General features: G+C 42.7%; 1 protein-coding gene across 1 annotated transcript; it reads left to right on the forward strand.

Moving 5' to 3' along the window:
* Window positions 1-4,806: 4,806 nt before the first annotated feature.
* On the forward strand, window positions 4,807-16,876 carry LOC130485134 (divergent protein kinase domain 2B-like). Its single transcript, XM_056858244.1, has 3 exons — window positions 4,807-4,830; window positions 4,949-5,237; window positions 16,536-16,876. The coding sequence occupies exons 1-3, from the start codon at window positions 4,807-4,809 to the stop codon at window positions 16,874-16,876; spliced, it is 654 nt and encodes a 217-aa protein (XP_056714222.1).
* Window positions 16,877-19,192: the final 2,316 nt, after the last annotated feature.

Below are 19,192 nucleotides of genomic sequence, written 5' to 3' on the forward strand. Positions count from 1 at the left end.
TGGAAAGCGTTCTTAGGAATTGTAGGTGTGCAGTTGGGTGTGTCATCTGCCTATCACCCCCAGACGGATGGGCAGACCGAAAGGGTCAATGCGGTGATAGAATGTTATTTACGTTGTTTTGTTAATTATCACCAAGACAATTGGGTTGACCTGCTGCCACTGGCAGAATATGCCTACAATAACTCGGTACACTCTGCAACCGGGATAAGCCCATTCAAAGCGGTTTATGGGATGGATTTTGGACCATTAGGGGCTGTACCTACCCCACCAGAAGGCGATCCCCCCGAGGTGTCTAAATGGGCTCACACAGTGAGGAACACTTGGCCCTGGCTTGTAAAAAACCTGGAGCAGGCTAAAGACAGGTACAAAATACAAGCAGACAAACACAGAGCACCTCAGTGGGAATTGAGGGTCGGAGAGAAGGTGTATCTTTCCACCAAGAATCTCAGGTCTTTACGCCCGTGTAAAAAATTGAGCCAACGGTTTGTGGGTCCGTTTCCTATCTCCCGAGTTATCAATGAGGTTACGGTGGAGTTGGAGCTACCCAAATCCTTACAAGGGGTGCACCCAGTGTTTCACGTGAGTCTGCTAAAACCCTTTCTACAAGCACCAGAATGGCACCCCGAACCCGAAGCGGCAACTCCCATCATGGTGCAGGGCGAATGGCACTTTGAAATCTCCAAGGTGCTCGATTCTCGGAGGCGAAGGGGGCGACTGGAATATCTTGTGCGTTGGAAACATTTAAATTCCAGTCACGATGAGTGGGTGTCCGCTGTTCACGTACAGGCTCCAACCCTTGTAGCGGACTTCCATCGCCATTACCCTGACAAACCAGGAAATCTGGGGGGGGGCCTTTGGGGAGGCGGAGTGTCAGCGAGGGCATGCAATCGAACCCTGAATAGCAAGGTGACTTTCGTTTCACCTCTCCTTCCCGTGGGAAAGAGAAAGGAAGGAAGAGGCAACAGCCAAAGGCTCGAGAGATCTCCATTTCAAAGTGACTTCCTGATTGTAATCCTGCTCTGATCTTAAGGTGTGAATTCTCTCTCTTGGTGTTGGGGAACCTCTAATGTTTTGCATTTCAAAGCTTTTACTTGTAAACATTCTAGCTTGTGTACTCTATAAGAATGCCCTCCAAATGATTTTGCGCCATTGTAACGTTGTGTTTCATAGATTACTGTACCCTTCCTTTCAAATAAATTCTACTTTAACTCTCTGCTAACGTCTGGAGTAAAGTTGATGATTCCTGAGAGGCAACGGAGTCCTAGAATCTGACAATTTATACCAGAAGTTAGTTGTTGGAATATGCTACTTTAACAGTTGTTTGGGGAGAAGTGCTGGAGCGTTTCAACAAAACAAGTAAGAAACTCCAAACCCCTGGTTTTGATGTATTTGAAGGTTATTTTGGTCTACCATGACTGAAGAGTGCTTAAATTATTTATGCATTCTCTAGAAAACGACATTTCAAGGAAGCTCTTATATGACAAAACTGTATATTGCTAGAAAAAAACAGAAAAAAGTTATTTTGTAAAATGAGCTTCATTTAGTGTTTATGCTCATAGGTGTCTAAAAGATTGTTTTATTTCCCTAATTTTAATCTCATAACTCGAAAACTATAAGGTAATTTTATTCACACCAATGACGGATATGTGAGATAACCCAGTACAGCAATTTTAATCAAAATCTGAGGTGTAGTATTTAATTTAAAAAAATTGTGGTGATCAGCCATAGAACAACCTCACTGAAGAAGATAACAGCAGTTATTCCGACCTCATTGCTGATGGGAAGGCGCCCACTAAAGCCCATTTTCAAGGACTCCATCCCACCACCCTGTTATCCACCATTTGGGCCTCAGGGTCCTTGCAAAGGCAGCAAGACTCTTTGGACCTTGTTGGAGGCAGCCCTAATGTTGCTGGTTGTGATGGGCCCCCAAAATGTAGGTCCGCCACTGCCCATGGGGACACAGGAAACGTGTTTGCACAGGAAACGTTTTCCTGCCTCCACCTTCCTGCAACAGTCTAATGTCCCCCTGAAACCCTGTTCCAGGACCTCCCTCCCCAAGGAATCAGATTGGGGGGGCTGTTGTAGGATTAGGTTGTTGTAGGAGGAGGAAGGCAGGGAAATTGTACTTGCACCCACAGAAACGCTAGTGTGGATCTGAGCCAATTCGTTTTATGGCTGCCAGAGCCAGTTTCAAACATCATTAATATATCTAATTCTTAACATGACCCCCTTCTGTAGATACAAATCCTGATATTGGGGGAATTTACAGACAAGATCAATCTTTCTACAAACCTGGAAAAGCCCCAGTATTGCAGGAAAAAAAATCTGAACTCTCAAAAGAAAAATCATTGGCGATTTAACCCTCCCCCACAGAGATAGGCATGTCTGCAGCTTTAAGAAATGAATGCCCTCAGTGTCCATTGCTAAGCAACCACAAAAGTATTGTTTATTATCAAAAGTAAATGTCTATATAAAATACCAATTCAAATCAGAACTACATGACCAATAAATTATCTCTGCATGCACAGAACAAATCAGAAGTGCATGACCAGACACATTTAAACCAAGTCTTTTTCAGTGGTCATCAAATATAACACATATACCATAATGACACATCGTAACTATTATTTAAAAAATTTTGAGCCAATGAAAGCGTCACTGATTGATTAGCTGTGGTATGGACCAAATTGCTGCTTTTGATTCATACATTTGGGACTAAATAAACAAATTGATTAATATAAGGAACAATATGTATGTTTCCACCATACGAAACATTATCTCTATTACTAAAACCATTAGTATTAACATGGCCAGCTCCAACTTTGGCACCCCTCAATTATGCATCAGAACAGCAAACCCTACCCACACAGTGAATACGCAGCAGCAGCTTATATCGAAGTGATCACATGATTAGCTTAGTTCTCAGGCAGACACTGAGTGTTGCACTTTGACAAATGGGCTGTAGAGCACGTAGGGTATGCTCCTTGCACTGTCTAGGCCTCCCCATTCCAAGGACCCTACCTGTTTATTGTTATTTTTTAACTGTCCCTAAAATAGAATACTTTTTTCTAAGGCAAGATTAAATGCACTACCATTGGGGGAGTTAGCAGGCAGATTTTCAAGCATCCCCTTTTCTGAATGATTTTGTGACTAAATCAGGGAACTTGGACACTGTTTGGCATTTTTTATTGATTGCAAAAAGTATGATCTGGCTAGAGATAAATGGATCACAGTATGCATCCAGAAGTGGGGACTTGCCCTAAAGCAAGAGATAATTGCAAAGCTATTGGCTTTTAATGATACTTTTACTAACTGTATACCTTAGATTATGTGTTTTTGTATTTCTGTATGTTTGGTTACTTCTATATTACTAAATTTGTTGATTTGTTTTGCTCATGACCTGTTGGTCCATGAGAATATGGAACATGGAAAAGGAAAGGATAACCCAAAATAAAGAAAAGGATATAAGCCAAACTAGCAGGTGATTGACCATAACTACTCCTGACACGTCCCAAGTATGAAGCAACTCTAATCCCATTAAAATTGTTGACAAATGTGTAAAACGAGGCTAAAATTCAGTGAATTCATAGGGTTTCCCATTGAGAGTCACATTGTGTTCCTTACTGTAACTGGATTTGTCCTCGTGAAACTCTGCCGTCATGCTTTCCTAGAAGTGACTCCAAGCCAAATGTTCCTGTAATACAATCCCTGGAACTCCCTTCTATTTAGGAAAGTTAGGAATGTAAAACAACTAAGAGTATGCAAAAAAGTTTTCTGGTAAATTTCAGGTTTGGGTTTATTGGCCTTATATTTTGGGGGGAAAGTAATTCTGTGAGATTGCAGGATATTTTAATGTACATATGCATTCGGTATTCAATGATCGTATAAGTATATATATATAATGGGTATAATGGACCCATACCAGTAAATGGGTATTCGGCTTCATTTCCAGGTTTCCCTCCCAAAATTTAGTCCATTATATATGGAATTTATTTTTGAGGCTCCATGGGGGGCTATTTTTTGAGGTACAGTCACCATATTTGCACTCCTTAGAGGGACACTGAAGTTTGGTGAAGTTTGGGACAGGGGGTCCAATTTTATGGGCTTGCAAAGGGGTCGCCCCCATCCTCCAAGGGTTTGCGAGAGCCGAGCTGTCAATCAGTTTTCAGGTTCATAAGGTCAGCATTGCCAAGGACTGATGGAAAGAGCCAACCGGCAGGCAGCCGCCTCTGTCTGGGGGCTCTATTTGTATCTGGGTCACTTTGCATGATGTCTATGCAAATAAGCTTCCAAACTAAGGGAAATTGCTTAAATGCAAGAAAAATAAAGTACACAAATCATTTATTTGGGTGGCAAATGACATCCTGTGGACAGTCCTTTAATATAGTCAAAAATCTGATTTCAAAAGGTGGTCACGGTGTGAGTAAACAAAGTCACTACTGAGGGTGACCTTCAGTTTGAGGTTTTCATAAGGGGGGATAATATCAGAGCCAGCCAAAGTCTCAACCATGGGGGTTGTCTGAAGGAGATTGCTCATCTGCATGGGTGAGGGAATCTTCTTCAGAAGCCCAAAGCAGCTGAATGTCTCCTCCAAACAAAACCAGTCAAAGATAGAAAAATGGAATGGGAGAAGGCACAGAGCCATGCATCTGAGCAAAGGTAAATAGCTGAAACCCGAAAAAGCAGAATATCTATTCGGGAATTGCCTATCCAGCTTTTCCCGGTTTTTAGTATTCGGCTGAAATTAAACCTGAAAAAGCCAAGACGGCTATTTTTTTAGTTTATTTTCAGTTTGGGTTTACCGATATGCACAGCTCTAAAAACATTATAGTAAGTAATTCTGTGAGATTGCAGGATATTTTAATGTACATATGCATTCGGTATTCAATGATCGTATAAGTATTGCCACTTTGATATGGACACCCTTTTTATTTCCTCTCCTTTGCAGATCTTCCCTGAAGCAGAAGGGTGGCCATTTCCAAAATACTTGGGGTCTTGTGGCCGGCTAATAGTCAGTACCAGCACCAGACCTTTGAAGGAATGTTATAGTGTATCTCCTGATATGGCAGCAGACCTAGCTCTCCAGCTTCTTGCTATCATTAGTTCCATGATGAATAATGATCTGAACTACTTCTTCTTCTTCACCTATGTTGATGCTAACACATTTGGTGTTTTCAACAATGGGTATCTGTTCGTCCGGGATGCCAGTAGACTAGGAATTATTGACATGCAAGAAGGTACTTCGCTTCATCTTTCAGGCAGCATAGAAAATGTAACAAGGCAGGTAGTAACATAGATGTTATTCACCTTTTTTAGCTTCTAGCATTTACAGGCAATTGGTTAATTAAAAGTCCAAGAAGCGAAATTTATTGGCTATCTGTGTACATATATCAAGTTGCCAGATTTTGTATGACTGATACTTACATGCTTAACTAATCTGATAAAGGCTTAAATCAAAACACACAGTCTATATATATAGGAAAATTAGATATAGGAAAACATTCTCTTTACCTTTTATATAATCCATAAAGCCAAAAAATGTCTGCTGTGGCAAAACACTGCTATAGGTCTGGCTTAAGGTAGTGTGGGGGCACATAAGAGATAGAATTATGACAGCAGGCAATGTAGATTAGGAGAAAAGAGAGCAAAATACCTGGCTTCCAAGCACCTGGCATCCAACCCAGAGACAAGAAATACATCAGGGAAGCCCCCTTAGGCAGGTTTTAAAAAGCATAAATTTTCACTCCACCTTCATCTAAATCTAATCCAGCTTTCCTTATGATATGTACTGCATATAGATTGAAGAGATAGGGAGATAAAATTCATCACTGTCTGACACCTTGTCCAACTGGAAACCATTCTGTTTGTGCATATTCTGTCCTATCAGTAGCCTCTTGACCAAAGTACAGATTGTTCATCAAAACAATTAAGTTGCACATCAAAAGTGTGGCACACTCATTTCTTTTAAAACCAACCTTAGCTTTTTGGGAGCTTTGCCATAATCTATGAAACAAAAGCTGATTTCTTCAGAAAATCTCTCGTATGCTCCAGTAACCAACATAACTCTGCAATACAATCTCTCATGCCTTTTCTGAATCCAGCTTGAACATCTAGCATTTCTCGTTCCATATATGGTAACAGTCTTTGTTGTAAGATTTTGAGAATCACTTTACTCACATGAAAAATTAATGCAATGGTCCGATAGTTGCTGCAGCCTTTGGCATCTCCTTTTTTGGGGAACTGGAATGTAAATTGAGTGTGTGGGCTATTGTTTTGTTTTCCATATTTATTGGCATATTCTTGTTAAAATTTTGATAGACTCAATTTTTGTGGCTTGGAATACTATTGATATCCCATCGCCAAGCATCTTCAGTGGAAACTTAAAGATTTGCTGGAACAAGGGAATTATAGCACAAGAGCAGGCTGGTTTCAGAGAAGGCTGCTCTACAATAGATCATTGTGTGTTGCTAGACCATCTTATTGCGAAGTATGCGGCAAATCTGCTGACTCACTGTATGCAGCTTTTATTGATTTGAAATCGGCATTTGACTCAATCCCAAGATCCATTCTCTGGGAAAAGCTAAGAGCTTCTACGATAGACAGACGGCTTCTGTTCCTGATTTGAGCCCTATACGAAAGAACCACAATACGGGTAAGATGTAACCATCAAGGGCAGCTTACCGACCCCATTTGTAACAAGGAAGGGGGTCAAACAGGGCAGCATCCTAGCGCCATTATTGTTCAATTTTTACATCAGTGATATGGTAGCATGTTTAAACAAGCAAGAGCTGCACCCCCCAAAACTGGTGGACAGGCACATTCCCCTGTTACTATATACCAGTGATGGCGAACCTTTTAGAGACCGAGTGCCCAAACTGCAACCCAAAACCCACTTATTTATCGCCGAGTGCCAATGCGGCAATTTAACCTGAATACTGAGGTTTTAGTTTAGAAAAATCAACTCATACATTAACATCTTTTGCCTTAAAAGAAAAACACAATAACAGAGCTTTCAATGATACAAACAACTTTTTATTGAAAGGCATGCTTTTGAACAATTAATGTGATTTTTGCTGTTGTGTGCATGCTGATAATTTGTCTACCCTTGGCTCATACTTTGTAAGTTTGAAATCAACACATGCAGCACTCAGGTCATCTGTTAGTCTGTTTCTGGTGTCAGATTTGATATAATTCAAAGCTGAAAACAGCTGCTCACAAGCATAAGATGATCCAAACAAAGTGAGGAAAGCAATCCCAAGTGCTTTCATTGACTTAAAATTATTTGGCAAACAATTCCACACTTTTAAGGAATTCTGAGTGGCAAATCCAAGGCAAAACCTCCCATTCATAAATGGCCAATAACCCCCCATGCAGAGTTTTGAGAATCTGGATGGAGAAAATGTGCATCTGAGTGGCAAATCCAAGGCAAAACCTCCCATTCACAAATGGCCAATAACCCCCCATGCAGAGTTTTCAGAATCTGGATGGGGGAAATGTGCATCTGAGTGGCAAATCCAAGGCAAAACCTCCCATTCACAAATGACCAATAACCCCCCATGCAGAGTTTTCAGAATCTGGATGAGGGAAATGTGCATCTGAGTGGCAAATCCAAGGCAAAACCTCCCATTCACAAATGGCCAATTACCCCCCATGCAGAGTTTTCAGAATCTGGATGGGGAAAATGATTGAGGGGCCAGCTTGCCCCAGCAACGGGGTGTATTGGGGGGAGAGAGAGAGAGAGACACCCCCCCCAAGGAAAGGTCGAGTCGTCCGCAGGCTTGCATGAAAACCCGCAAGGCGAACTTTTGCAACTCGCCCCCCCAACGATGCAAAGACACAAACACAAAAAAGCCTGCCGCATTGCAGAGGAAGAGGCGCCTTTGCATTGCACCCCGGTTAAGGGGGGGGCAAGCTTGCGCACTTCCCACACCGGCAGCAAAACCCGTGCGGGTGCAAAGGGCGGCAAGTTTGCAAAAGTGGGTTGGGGGGGGGGCTTTCCCACCCCGTTCCTCCGGTCCGGCTCCCTGGCTCCCTTCCGCTGCCCGCAGTGAAATGCAAACCCCGGGCGAGTCGCGCTTTACAAAAAACATAACCAAGCCACGCACCCTTCCAAGCAGCGCGCTCGGTAGCAGCTCCCGACACAGGGGGGCTCTGAGGGGAGGGGAGGGGAGGGAAAGGGGGGGAGCGATTCCCAGCTCGCTGCCGCTGATCACAGTGCAGCCTACCGGGGGGGGAGAGAAACCCCTCTTCCCCCGGCCTCCAAGGGGCCAGGGCCACTCACAGCAGGCAGAGGGCGAAGGCTCCTGCCACGCTCTTGTGCACCAGGAAGCTGTTGTCGCAGCCAGCCCGGGCCTGCAGCTCCTTGGCCGCTGCCCGGCTCAGGTCCTTGTGGTACCACGGCGGCGGCACAGGCGGGGGCGCCGGGCTGGCCGGCGGAAGAGCTGCCACGCCGCAAGCCATATGCCTCCTGCCGCCCACTTCGCCGCAGCAGCAGCAGCAGCACCGCCGCCACACCCAGGTGCTGCTCCGGACCCACAGCTGCCACTGGCCGCTCATGCTCAGCCCCGAGGGCTACCCGGTGGCCGCACCGCTACACCTGCCGCCTCGCCCCCGCCTCCGCCCGGCTCTGCGCGTGCCCACAGAGAGGGCTCGGCGTGCCGCCTATGGCACGCGTGCCATAGGTTCGCCAACACGGCTATATACGGACGATGCCGTTCTTCTTTCTAGAACAGGGGTGTCCAAACTTTTTTCAAAGATTTGATGAAGTGAACATGAGGGCCGACCATTTTGCCTGACATTCTTAATTAATTTAATTAAATGCAAATTAACTATTTTATGCAAAGTTTATTGCAAACGGCATACTTATTATGCCCATAACCACAGACTGCACCACAAAAACCATGGCTACATTCCTTCCTTTCCCCAAAGCCCCTTTCAGCTCACCGGATGCCCCCTAGCTTCTAAATCTCCAACCTTCCTTCTGTAGGGAGGGAGCAGGAACTCTTCCTCCCCCCTCCCCCCTTGCTCATGTGCCTCCCTGGGACTGTCAACTCTCTCCCTTCAACCATGCCGGGGGTATTCTGTCCTCCCCTCATCTGAGCCAGGAAATAAACTGGTTTTCATTCTCATGGAGTCCAAGATTCAAACACTCTGAAATCTCCCGTGCAGGGAGGAATGTGGAGTTTTTCTCCCCATGAGAGCCAGCATGGTATAGTGGTTAAGAGCGGTGGTTTGGAGAGGTGGAGTCTGATCTGGAGAACCGGGTCTGATTCCCCCACTCCTCCACATGAGCGGTAGAGGCTAATCTGGTGAGCTGGATTTGTTTCTCCTGCACCTACACACAAAGCCAGCTGGGTGACCTTGGGCTAGTCACAGCTCTCTTAGCCTTACCTACCTCCCAGGGTATCTGTTGTGGGGAGGGGAAGGGGAGGGCGATTGTAAGCCACCCATAAATGGTAGAGAAAGTGGGCATATAAAAACCAACTCTTCCCTTCTTCTTTCCTTCTGACCTCTTTGCTCTCTGCTCGGGGTTTTGACCTCTGGAATGAACACGGGTGTCCTCTGCAGACTCGGCCCCGTCTGAACGCGCCTCATTTCCAAACACGATACATGCCAGGAGTCATTTATTTCCCCACCCCATCCCTTCTTTCGAAGCAGCCACTTCCTTGGAGAGAACCTGCTGGGGGGGTCTGACTCCAAACACTCACTGCCCCCAAATCCAGCCCCCTCTTCCCCTGCCTTTCCTTGACTCACAATCCCCCCACTCAAGACCCACCCAGTCTCTCCCCTCCTCCCTCCCACCCACCCCGCAAATCTGGATCCCTCGCGAGGCCTCCACAATGCAGGGAAGGGGCTGCATCTCCCCCACCCCAGCCTTCTGCAGAGAGGAAGGAGGAGAGCCAGACGGAGCAGCCCCCCCCCACTCCCAGGCTTTTCGGTGTTTGTGTGTGTGTGTGTGGGATGTCTTTCCTCTCCCGGATTGGAGCCAGCCTCTGACCTCCCTTGCATTTCCCTTCCCCCCCGCCACTTTTCCCACCCTCTAGTCCCCCCCAACCCATCCTCAGGATCCCCCTTGACCCACTCGGGAGGAGCTGCTGCTGCTTTTCCATGCTTCAGAACAACAAAGGCCGTGTCCCCACGCACGGGCTCTGGGTAGGAAGGAAGTGGCCTCTCTAGGGTTTCAGACTCGCTGGCCTTCATTCCGGGGGGGGGGGCTGAGAAAGTCAATCGAGGCGACCCTCCACCCAAGCGTCACCCCCTCGATCGGGGATGCAAAGCACAGGCGCAGCCCCCACGCGCTCCCTTTTCTCTCTCTGCAAAACAGGCTGGGGGGCTGTATTAAACCGGCCCGGGGGCCGCAATTGGCCCCTGGGCCGGACTTTGGACATGACTGTTCTAGAACATCTATTGGCATCAGGAGGGCATTGCGCCTGTTTGCGATCTATTGCACTGATAATCAACTCGAGGTTAATCACTCAAAAACTATAGTAATGGTCTTTGCCAATAAGCCAAAACTTCACTCCTGGAGTCTGAATGGGATTAAGATAAGCAGGTACACTGCTATAAATACCTGGGTGTGGTCTTTCAGGCAACAGGATTAAGGAATTCTCACATAGCCCATGTCTCCACCAATGCCCAAAAAAGTGCCGCAGCTATATTAAAAAAATTTTGGACTAAGGGAGGACACTCGGTTACAGCTGCTGTTAAGTTATATAAAGCCAAAACCCTTTCCCAAATGTTATATGGGGGGCTGTTTATTAACACAGCAAATTACTCCAGGCTGGAGAAGATCCAATCCAAATTCCTGAGAGCTGTACTACAAGTCCCTCCCAGTGTCTCCAATGCTGCAAGTCGAATGGAGGCAGGGGAAGTAACGATTGAAGCAAGGATATGGATTGTCTCGATCTCCTATTGGCTCAAAATAGCTCCACGTCCCAAAGGACTTGTTAACCTAATTTTGTTTGACACTTTTGTTTTCCCCTGGTTAAGAAATCTGATGAATAAACTAGGCTATTATGGGCTCTCACAACATCTGCTCCTATCAATGGACTCTGATCAGAGAACGACCAGAGCCCTGATCAGGCAAAGAGTTCTGGACGTGGAAAGACAGCATGACCTAAGTAGAATCAAAAACATGTGCTACAATTGCAGCACTCTCGACCAATGCCTTCCTCAAGCCTACAGGCCAATATCATTATTGAATATTGACTATAAAATTTTTGTCTCTATAATCACTAAAAGATTTCAAAAATACATCGGAAACTTGGTACACCCAGATCAAACAGGTTTCATTCCTAAAAGACTCATGAGAGATAATGTGAGACTGGTTCTTAGTGCAATAAAATATGCAAAGTCAAAATCATTAAAAACAGCAATGATATTTTTGGATGCAGAAAAAGCTTTTGACAATGTTTCCTGGCACTTTATTAGTAAAACACTACAACAAATGGACTGTGGAGAAACTCTACTTAAAGTTTTCAATACAATATATTCGGTACAAAGAGCTCGCCTTCTGATTAACGGTCAGCTGTCCACAGAACTGAACATTACAAAAGGTACCAGACAAGGCTGTCCTCTTTCTCCATTCTCATTCGACTTATCAATGGAGGTCTTTTCAAACTACATAAGAAATGACCCAAAAATCAAAGGTCTAACAATAGGAAACGAAGAACACAAAATCAAAAGTTATGCAGACGACGTTGTTTTAATCTGTAAAAACCCCGAGCAAACACTCCCATACGTTTACAATCATCTTATCGAATATGCGAAATACTCTGGATACAAACTTAACAAAACAAAGACGAAAATATTGACTTTTAATTTAACAGCAGATGAAGACAATCTCATTGAAGATATTACTGGTTGCCGAATTGCCAAAGAATCAGTGAAATATCGGGGTGTCAACATATCCCCCCAAAATAATACACTTTTAAGGTTAAACTACCTGAAAACCTGGGGAAAAATAGAAAAAGATCTGAGTTTATGGTCAAAGATGAACATTTCATGGCTAGGAAGGATATCGACGATAAAGATGAACGTTCTTCCTAGACTAAATTTTTTATTTCAATTCTTGCCGATTGACATCCCCGAAAGGACATTAGATAATTGGCAAAAACAAATCAACCGGTTCGTCTGGAACGGGAAAAAACCGAGAGTAAGATTCAAGGTCCTTCAAGATGAAAAGAAAAGAGGAGGGCTGGCAATGCCCAACATTAAACTATACTATCATGCAGCCTGCCTATCTTGGATAACCGAATGGATAAAACAACCTAAAAGTCGGCATGTTATTTTAGAACGGGCGGATTTGGGACAGGGTTTTCATAAAGTCTTGTGGGACCCCAAATCAAAAGTTCCAAAAGATAAAGTACAAGAAGACTGTGATGTCAAAACAGCGTTATTGAAAGTCTGGAAAAGATACAGAATGAGAATAAGTCCTTCTCCACCATCTATAATGTCACCAACTGAAGCCTATCATGATAATGTTAAATTAAAACCAGGTGTTCACTTTACCTACAATGATATGATAGAGCCTACGGGAGAAATTAAGGATATGATTAAACTTCAAGATAAATTTCAAAAGTTGAACTGGCTAACTTTTTTACAACTGAGATCCAACTTGCAAAAAGACTGCTTATATCCACAAGCATTTTGTGAACTAACCGAATTCGAGCAGTTAATATCCAAAAATGATTCACACATATTAGGAAAAATATATAAACTTCTTTTGAAATACGACACAGAAGAAGAACAAGTCAAAATAAACATGATAAAGTGGATGCAAAATTTCGGAGAAATGATTAATATGGATTCATGGGAAAAACTTTGCTCCTCCGAATTGAAATATACAGTCTCCCAAGAAGTGAAAGAAAATTGGTACAAGACTTTCTACAGATGGTACCTGACTCCCAATATGCTTTCCCAAATGACAACTCCAGGGAAAAAAGGTGCATGTTGGAAATGTCAAGAATCAGACGGTTCTTATTTTCATGTTTGGTGGACGTGTTCAAAACTACAACTATACTGGAAAAGAGTTCATCGTGAACTACAATTGATGTTAGATATGAAGTTTACATTCGATCCAAAATTTTATTTACTCAGTATAGTACCGTCAAATTTACCTCAAAAATTGCATGACGTTTTCAAATATGCCACAACAGCTGCCAGAACAATCCTAGCAAGAACATGGAAACAAACCCACATACCTGAAATTGATGATTGGAAAGAAAAACTTCTGGAATATGCAGCAATGGCTAAAATGACTGATGAATTAAATCCCAAATTCACTGATTCTACTGAGCAATTTCAGGAAAAGTGGGCATCTTTCTACACATATACGAAACGCAACTAACATAAACAATTTATGCTAAAATATTATAATACTCTGTTTACTTTTTATCTCAAATAATTGTCAGACAAGAATAAGAATTTTTAGAATATAAAAGATTATTATGATGTAAGAACAACAAATCAAAGACATTTTGTAATTTTATTTTATTCAGAAATTATATTACAATACTGTATTGTTTTTTAAATGTCAACATTTACCCCTTTCCCTTTTTCCTTTCCTGTACCCCTCAAAGATATAAAGAAAAAAAAAAAAGAATACAAGTTACTAACTCTCAAAAAAAAAAAAAATTGCAGCACTCTCACCAACGTGGTCCTTTCCCACTTAGATAGTCCAGACTACAGGAGGGCCTTCACCATGATGCATTGTAACACACTCCCTTCAGCCTTTTTGGAAGGGAGATACAAAAAGATAACATATGCAGGATGATTATGCCCCTGCTCTGATGGGAGTATTGAGACCCTTGAGCACGTTGTGTTCGAATGCAAAATCTATAACAAGATATGAGAAGCCGTTCTTTCTGTATTATCGGGCCTCCCAGGGCGATCCAGAGCTTTTAGTCTTTCTAATATGCTCTCAGACAAGGATATGGAGATCACTTTTAAAGTGGCCAAATTTAAGTGGCAAGCTATGAGGATCAGACGTGCATGGGTCAAACTTAATGGTTGAACGATTTTAGATTTATATTTATGCTAACAATTTTGTAAAAATTAAAATTATGCGCTTAACGGCTTTTATGAGTGAGAAAGAAATTATAGGGGCTCGCACTTGATACTCTTTTATATGTGTTATGTTATGTATGTATATCTGGTATGTTTTTATGCTGGTCTTGGACCGTATTAAACTCTTTTCAGTTTCAGTTTCAGTTTCAGATATTCCATCTATTCGTTTCTCCCAATTTTCCTCAGTGCAGCTTTCACTTCACTTTCTAAAACTGTTTCTTCTTGGAAGGAATCTGTCATCCTTTCATCTTTTCTGTATAGTTCTTCAGTGTATTGGTCCCATCTTTTCTTTATTTTGTCCTGTTCAATTAATGTATTTCCATGTTGATCTTTCAGCTTTTCAGGTTAGTTTTAAAATTTACAACATATACACATGCCTGGTTGGGTTTGAACTGTTTGTATTTGTATTCATTAATGTATTTCTGTAAATGTGTGCAGGTTTACAAAGGGTTTTAATTAACCACTGATGAAGGCCCCATAGGCCGAAATGCGTTTGGTATGTGGTTATAGTTATCAACCTCAGGAAATGCTATTGTGCTATTTTAATGCTTTTAAATAATTTTAACTTTTATATAGCGCTTCTAATAAATTATACTTTCAGTATTTAGACATAGACTTATATATATTTTCCTTTCACCCAACCTTGGGTACACAACTTTATTGGTTACAGCATCAGGCATTGGCATTGCATAGGGGCTGGATCCAGCCCATCTGCTGGGAATAGCCTGAGATGGCAGTATGTGGGATCCACTTGGACAGAAGCCTGCTGTGTGGTCCCCTGCCACTTGGTGGGAGGCCACCACCCTGATAGCCCCCAACTGGGCATGTCCTATTCCAGGCCTCCCCCAGAAATAAATCCAGCCCCATGCCAAAACTGCCAAAAGTTGTGACGAATTAACATGAAGTTGATATAACAACCAAACAGCCCAAGTATAGGGAGGGAGGGCAGGACAAATTAGGAAGCAGACTCAGCTGGGCAAGGGGGGCTGCTTCTTAAATACCTATCTGGAGGAGCCGAGTGCAATAGCTCATATCTGAGCCTCCCTGCTGGCTCTGCCCCTATTGAGGCAGGGCCTGATTGGTCCACTTGAAATATAGGGTGGGCCAGGAAGGTATGCATCAGGGCAGGAAAAGTTCCAGCTAGAGTTAAAGATACTATGGCTCCTTCTCCAGCTTCCACACCAGCAGCCATTTTGTGGCAGCATGCTGGCTGCCCAGCTGAGTCCCTGCCCCACCAGACAAGCCCCTGAACCTTGTGCCAGCTCCCAACCCTCCCCAGCGCATGCCAGAAAACTGGGCTTGTAGGTAAGTCTAAGCCTTGCTTTCTGTCACCTTTTACTTTTGCTTCTTGAAACAAAATTGCTGAAGAGAGACATCAGTCATCCATCAAGGCTTTTCATTTCTTTTGGCTACAAGAATAGTCTTTGCACATTCTTCCTTGATAATAGTTTCCACAATCAGCTCCTGGTCTTGTTTTAGCAGAGAGAATAGAGCTTCTCCATCTTCTGCTTCCAATTATGTAATATATTTGATTTCTATATTGGCCATCCGGTGAGGTCCACCTATATACAATTGTCTGTTTGGTTGCTTGAAACATGTGTTCACAATGAACAAATTCTTGTCTTCACAGACTCTATGAGTTACTCTCCTGCTTCATTTAGTGTGCCTAACCCAAATCTTCCAACAATACTGGATTCTGTTTTATTTTAAATTCCACTCACCCATGATTATTAGCACATCTTGTTTAGGTGTGTGATGTTTCTTCCTGGACACTTGAATAGAAGCTTTCAATTTCTTCCTCATCAGGCCCAGCTGCCCCCTTTAATTACCTGAAACTTGCCTAACCCTTTGCAGTCAGAGAAGTTTGTAATGTTCAGTGGTCCATGTCTTGTTTGCTATATAACTTTATATCTCCCTTGGGAAGACTCTCTGCCCCAAGCTATTTGGAGAGGCTGGAACAGGATCCAAAATAATTCAGTACAGGAACAATTACTCACTGAATGAAGGGTGTTCACTATCTCCACATTGTCATGACTTTCAAATTGTATGTAAACCATAAACTAAATCCTGCAATACTTAGATTCAACTTCAAAATGTTACATAAAGGACTGTTTAAAAATTCAACACTGCCATCTTTATGAGAAGTCACATGTTTGCTCAATAATACATTAAAAGATAGCATATCCAGAAAAGAGCTGTGAGAGAAAAATTCTCTACCCTATGTTAGTTTTCCACATAGAAGGAAATGTTGATGTAGGGAATGATAAGAGAAGGAAGGGCTCTCACATGACCGACATGTAGCTTTTCTTCTTTCTGCTTTCTTTCTCTCAGTGGGGAAGACAGGTAGGGGGTGAACAGTTTGTAGTCTGACTTGCTTCATGATATAGAGTTAAAGTACTGTAGATGGGTATGTACAGAACATTTGCTCATACATGTTTGTAACTAACGTTTCCGTTTCTTTTTGCTAGGAACCTCGTTGATGGAAGACCAGCAGGAACATTATGACATATTCAGCTGCTTAGCTGTGGACTGTCAGTCTGTGTTTCCCTCCTGTAATTCCATTAAGCACACTCAGAGCCTCATCATGGTGTGTGAGAAAATTCTGCCTGAACTCTTAAAGGAAAAATTCTTGCCTTATGTTCAAGAGGAGATTGACAGTGCTTTGGCCATTTGTGCGGACAGTTTCTTAGCTCAACAAAAAGTCATCTCTGCAGCTCAGAAGCTGGCAGAGATTTTGAAGCCTCTGCGGCCTTGCCACTCTCATTTTGCCTACCGCTATCCTGATTGCAAATATGATGCCAAATGGTAAAAGTATGTTTGCCTGGGATAACAGAGCTGTCCGCCACATGCCTCTTCTGCCTTTGAAGTAAAAAGAATGACATTTAGCTAAGGTTAACCCATTCTTTCAACAAGAATCTGCCCACTTTTTCTGCAACCTGCTTTTTGAGGAATATGCCCTCCTAGTAAAGCTTTCCAAAATGTATTGAGCCACAGAGGTGGCACCGATTACTTCTATAAGAATCAAATTTACTTTGGCTGTATGGAAAATGTCTGAATGGTTATCCTCAAATAATTGACAAAGGATGTCCTGATGGAAGCTACCTTTCTCCCTCTTCCATCTTTGGTGGAACTTTGAAACAGGTCGGTCGGTCTCTCTTTCTCTCTGCAAAAACAACAAAAGTGATAGCCTGTGGTTAGAGCTGCCAGTGGTTAGAGCTGCCAGTGGCACACTCTGTGGTCCCACTCTCAAGTTGCTTCTACATTACCTTCTTTCATCACAGACAGTAGAAGTTCTTTCACTTCCCTAGCTGGAGAAATGTATTTGCTGGAGAAATGTATTTGTTGCTGAGGCAACTAATTCAGGCTCCTATAGAGATGGGAATCATTCTAACTAGCCATTTCATTTGGAATTTGCTGTTCATTCTACTTAAATAGGTAATCCAGATGACATTATTGACAATTCATTGCTTTCTAGTGTTTTCTGTAATTTTTTCAGACCTGACTTGTGGCAGTAAAAAAAAAAAATTGAGATGGAATTGCAAGACCAAGCTACATGGACACAGGTTTTCCAGGCTTACTAATCATTTAACCACAACCCCCCCCCATTTTGTTCCAGCTTTTTTTAGTTTGTGTTTTTTCTGGAAAGTGACTGGTTTTCTCTCAGTATTAATGAATTAATTGTATATGTGGGGTAGGGTTTTGTATGTGGGAGGGGGTTGTATGTGTGCTTATTAGAACCAACATGACAAAATTCCATACAAGGTTTCCCCAAACAGAATGTAAGGCCCAGCCACTGCTGCAGCAACACACACATCCTTCTCTGTTTTGCACACACGCTTGCTCTCTCTCTGACACCAAATGTGCCACATGCTCACTGCTTGAAAGTTCCTTGAGACCTCCTCCTCATTGGCCTTTCTAAAGAACAGCTACACCACACAACTGTGTGTTCTTCACAGCTCAGTACCAGGAAGGCAGAAGACCCTAAGGTACACCAGCCAGCCTTCCTGTAATCTGGATGCCTCCCGCCCCTGTCAGTGATGCTTGGAGCCTTATTGAAAGAGAAGGGGCTGATAGAACAGCACTTCTGGCTTGTCCATGACTGAACAAGCTCAGGCAATGCAGAATGAGAACACTACAGATATATGCTATTGCAGCTTAACCTGCCCCATCTTCAGAGTGAGTTTGAGAAAACTAAGGAAAACACCTCTTCTGTAAGAGGTGTGTGTGTTGAATGGGTTAGTCAAATGGCAGACAGGGAAGGGACAGCAGCATGAAAATTCGAAAACACAAAACATTTGCAATGCAATAGGAAATTTTTTGACCATTTGATAAAAAGCACACAAAAAAGCAAAAAAAACCCAAACCACCCCTTCTGTGAGCATTTGAAGGGCTGTTCATGATTTGGATGCATTCCCATTTGGGAACCACCAGGTTATTTCTGTGCTGTAGCAGTCAGTGTCTTAATAGAATGCAAACAGGAAGTGTAGATTCATTTGGCTGATTGGTTTCAGTCTGCCATTTCTTTCTATTAGGTGGGATGCACATTTTAAAAAATAAAATTGTTCTTCTGTCTGTCCCTACATGGGTTACTAAGATCTGAAATAAGTAAATGAAGTAACTACCTTTCATGATTTGGGATGGAGAGACTGTCACATGTATGCCAGTTTGGATAACACCATGGTAAGTTACCACTTGATAAGTGGTCATATCCATATTCATCCAGTGTAGATCCTTTCCTACATTTTAGCACCTCTGATATAGATAATTTACAGCAGACATGTGGGAAATTTAAACTGGCTGTCATCCAGTTATACACATGGCAAGCACTGGGTCATTATTGACCCATGGGGTAGTGTCACATCACAACATTTACTAGCCACACTATGTTTATTTATTTTATTTTGCTATTTTTTAACCCGCCCTCCCCAGCCATGGCCAGGCTCAGGGCGGGTAACATCATTTAAAATACCCCAAAATATCCACAATAAAACCGATAACAATTTAATTTATAAATTGTTTAATTTAATTTTTATAACAATTAATTTTAACTTAATTTATCAATTTAATTTATAAACAGTAAAATCCTGATTAAAACCTTAAAACTTCAGATGGCGCCCAATTAAAC

Source organism: Euleptes europaea, chromosome 12 (assembly GCF_029931775.1).
Source record: "Euleptes europaea isolate rEulEur1 chromosome 12, rEulEur1.hap1, whole genome shotgun sequence".
In the NCBI taxonomy this organism is placed as follows: Eukaryota; Metazoa; Chordata; class Lepidosauria; order Squamata; family Sphaerodactylidae; genus Euleptes; species Euleptes europaea.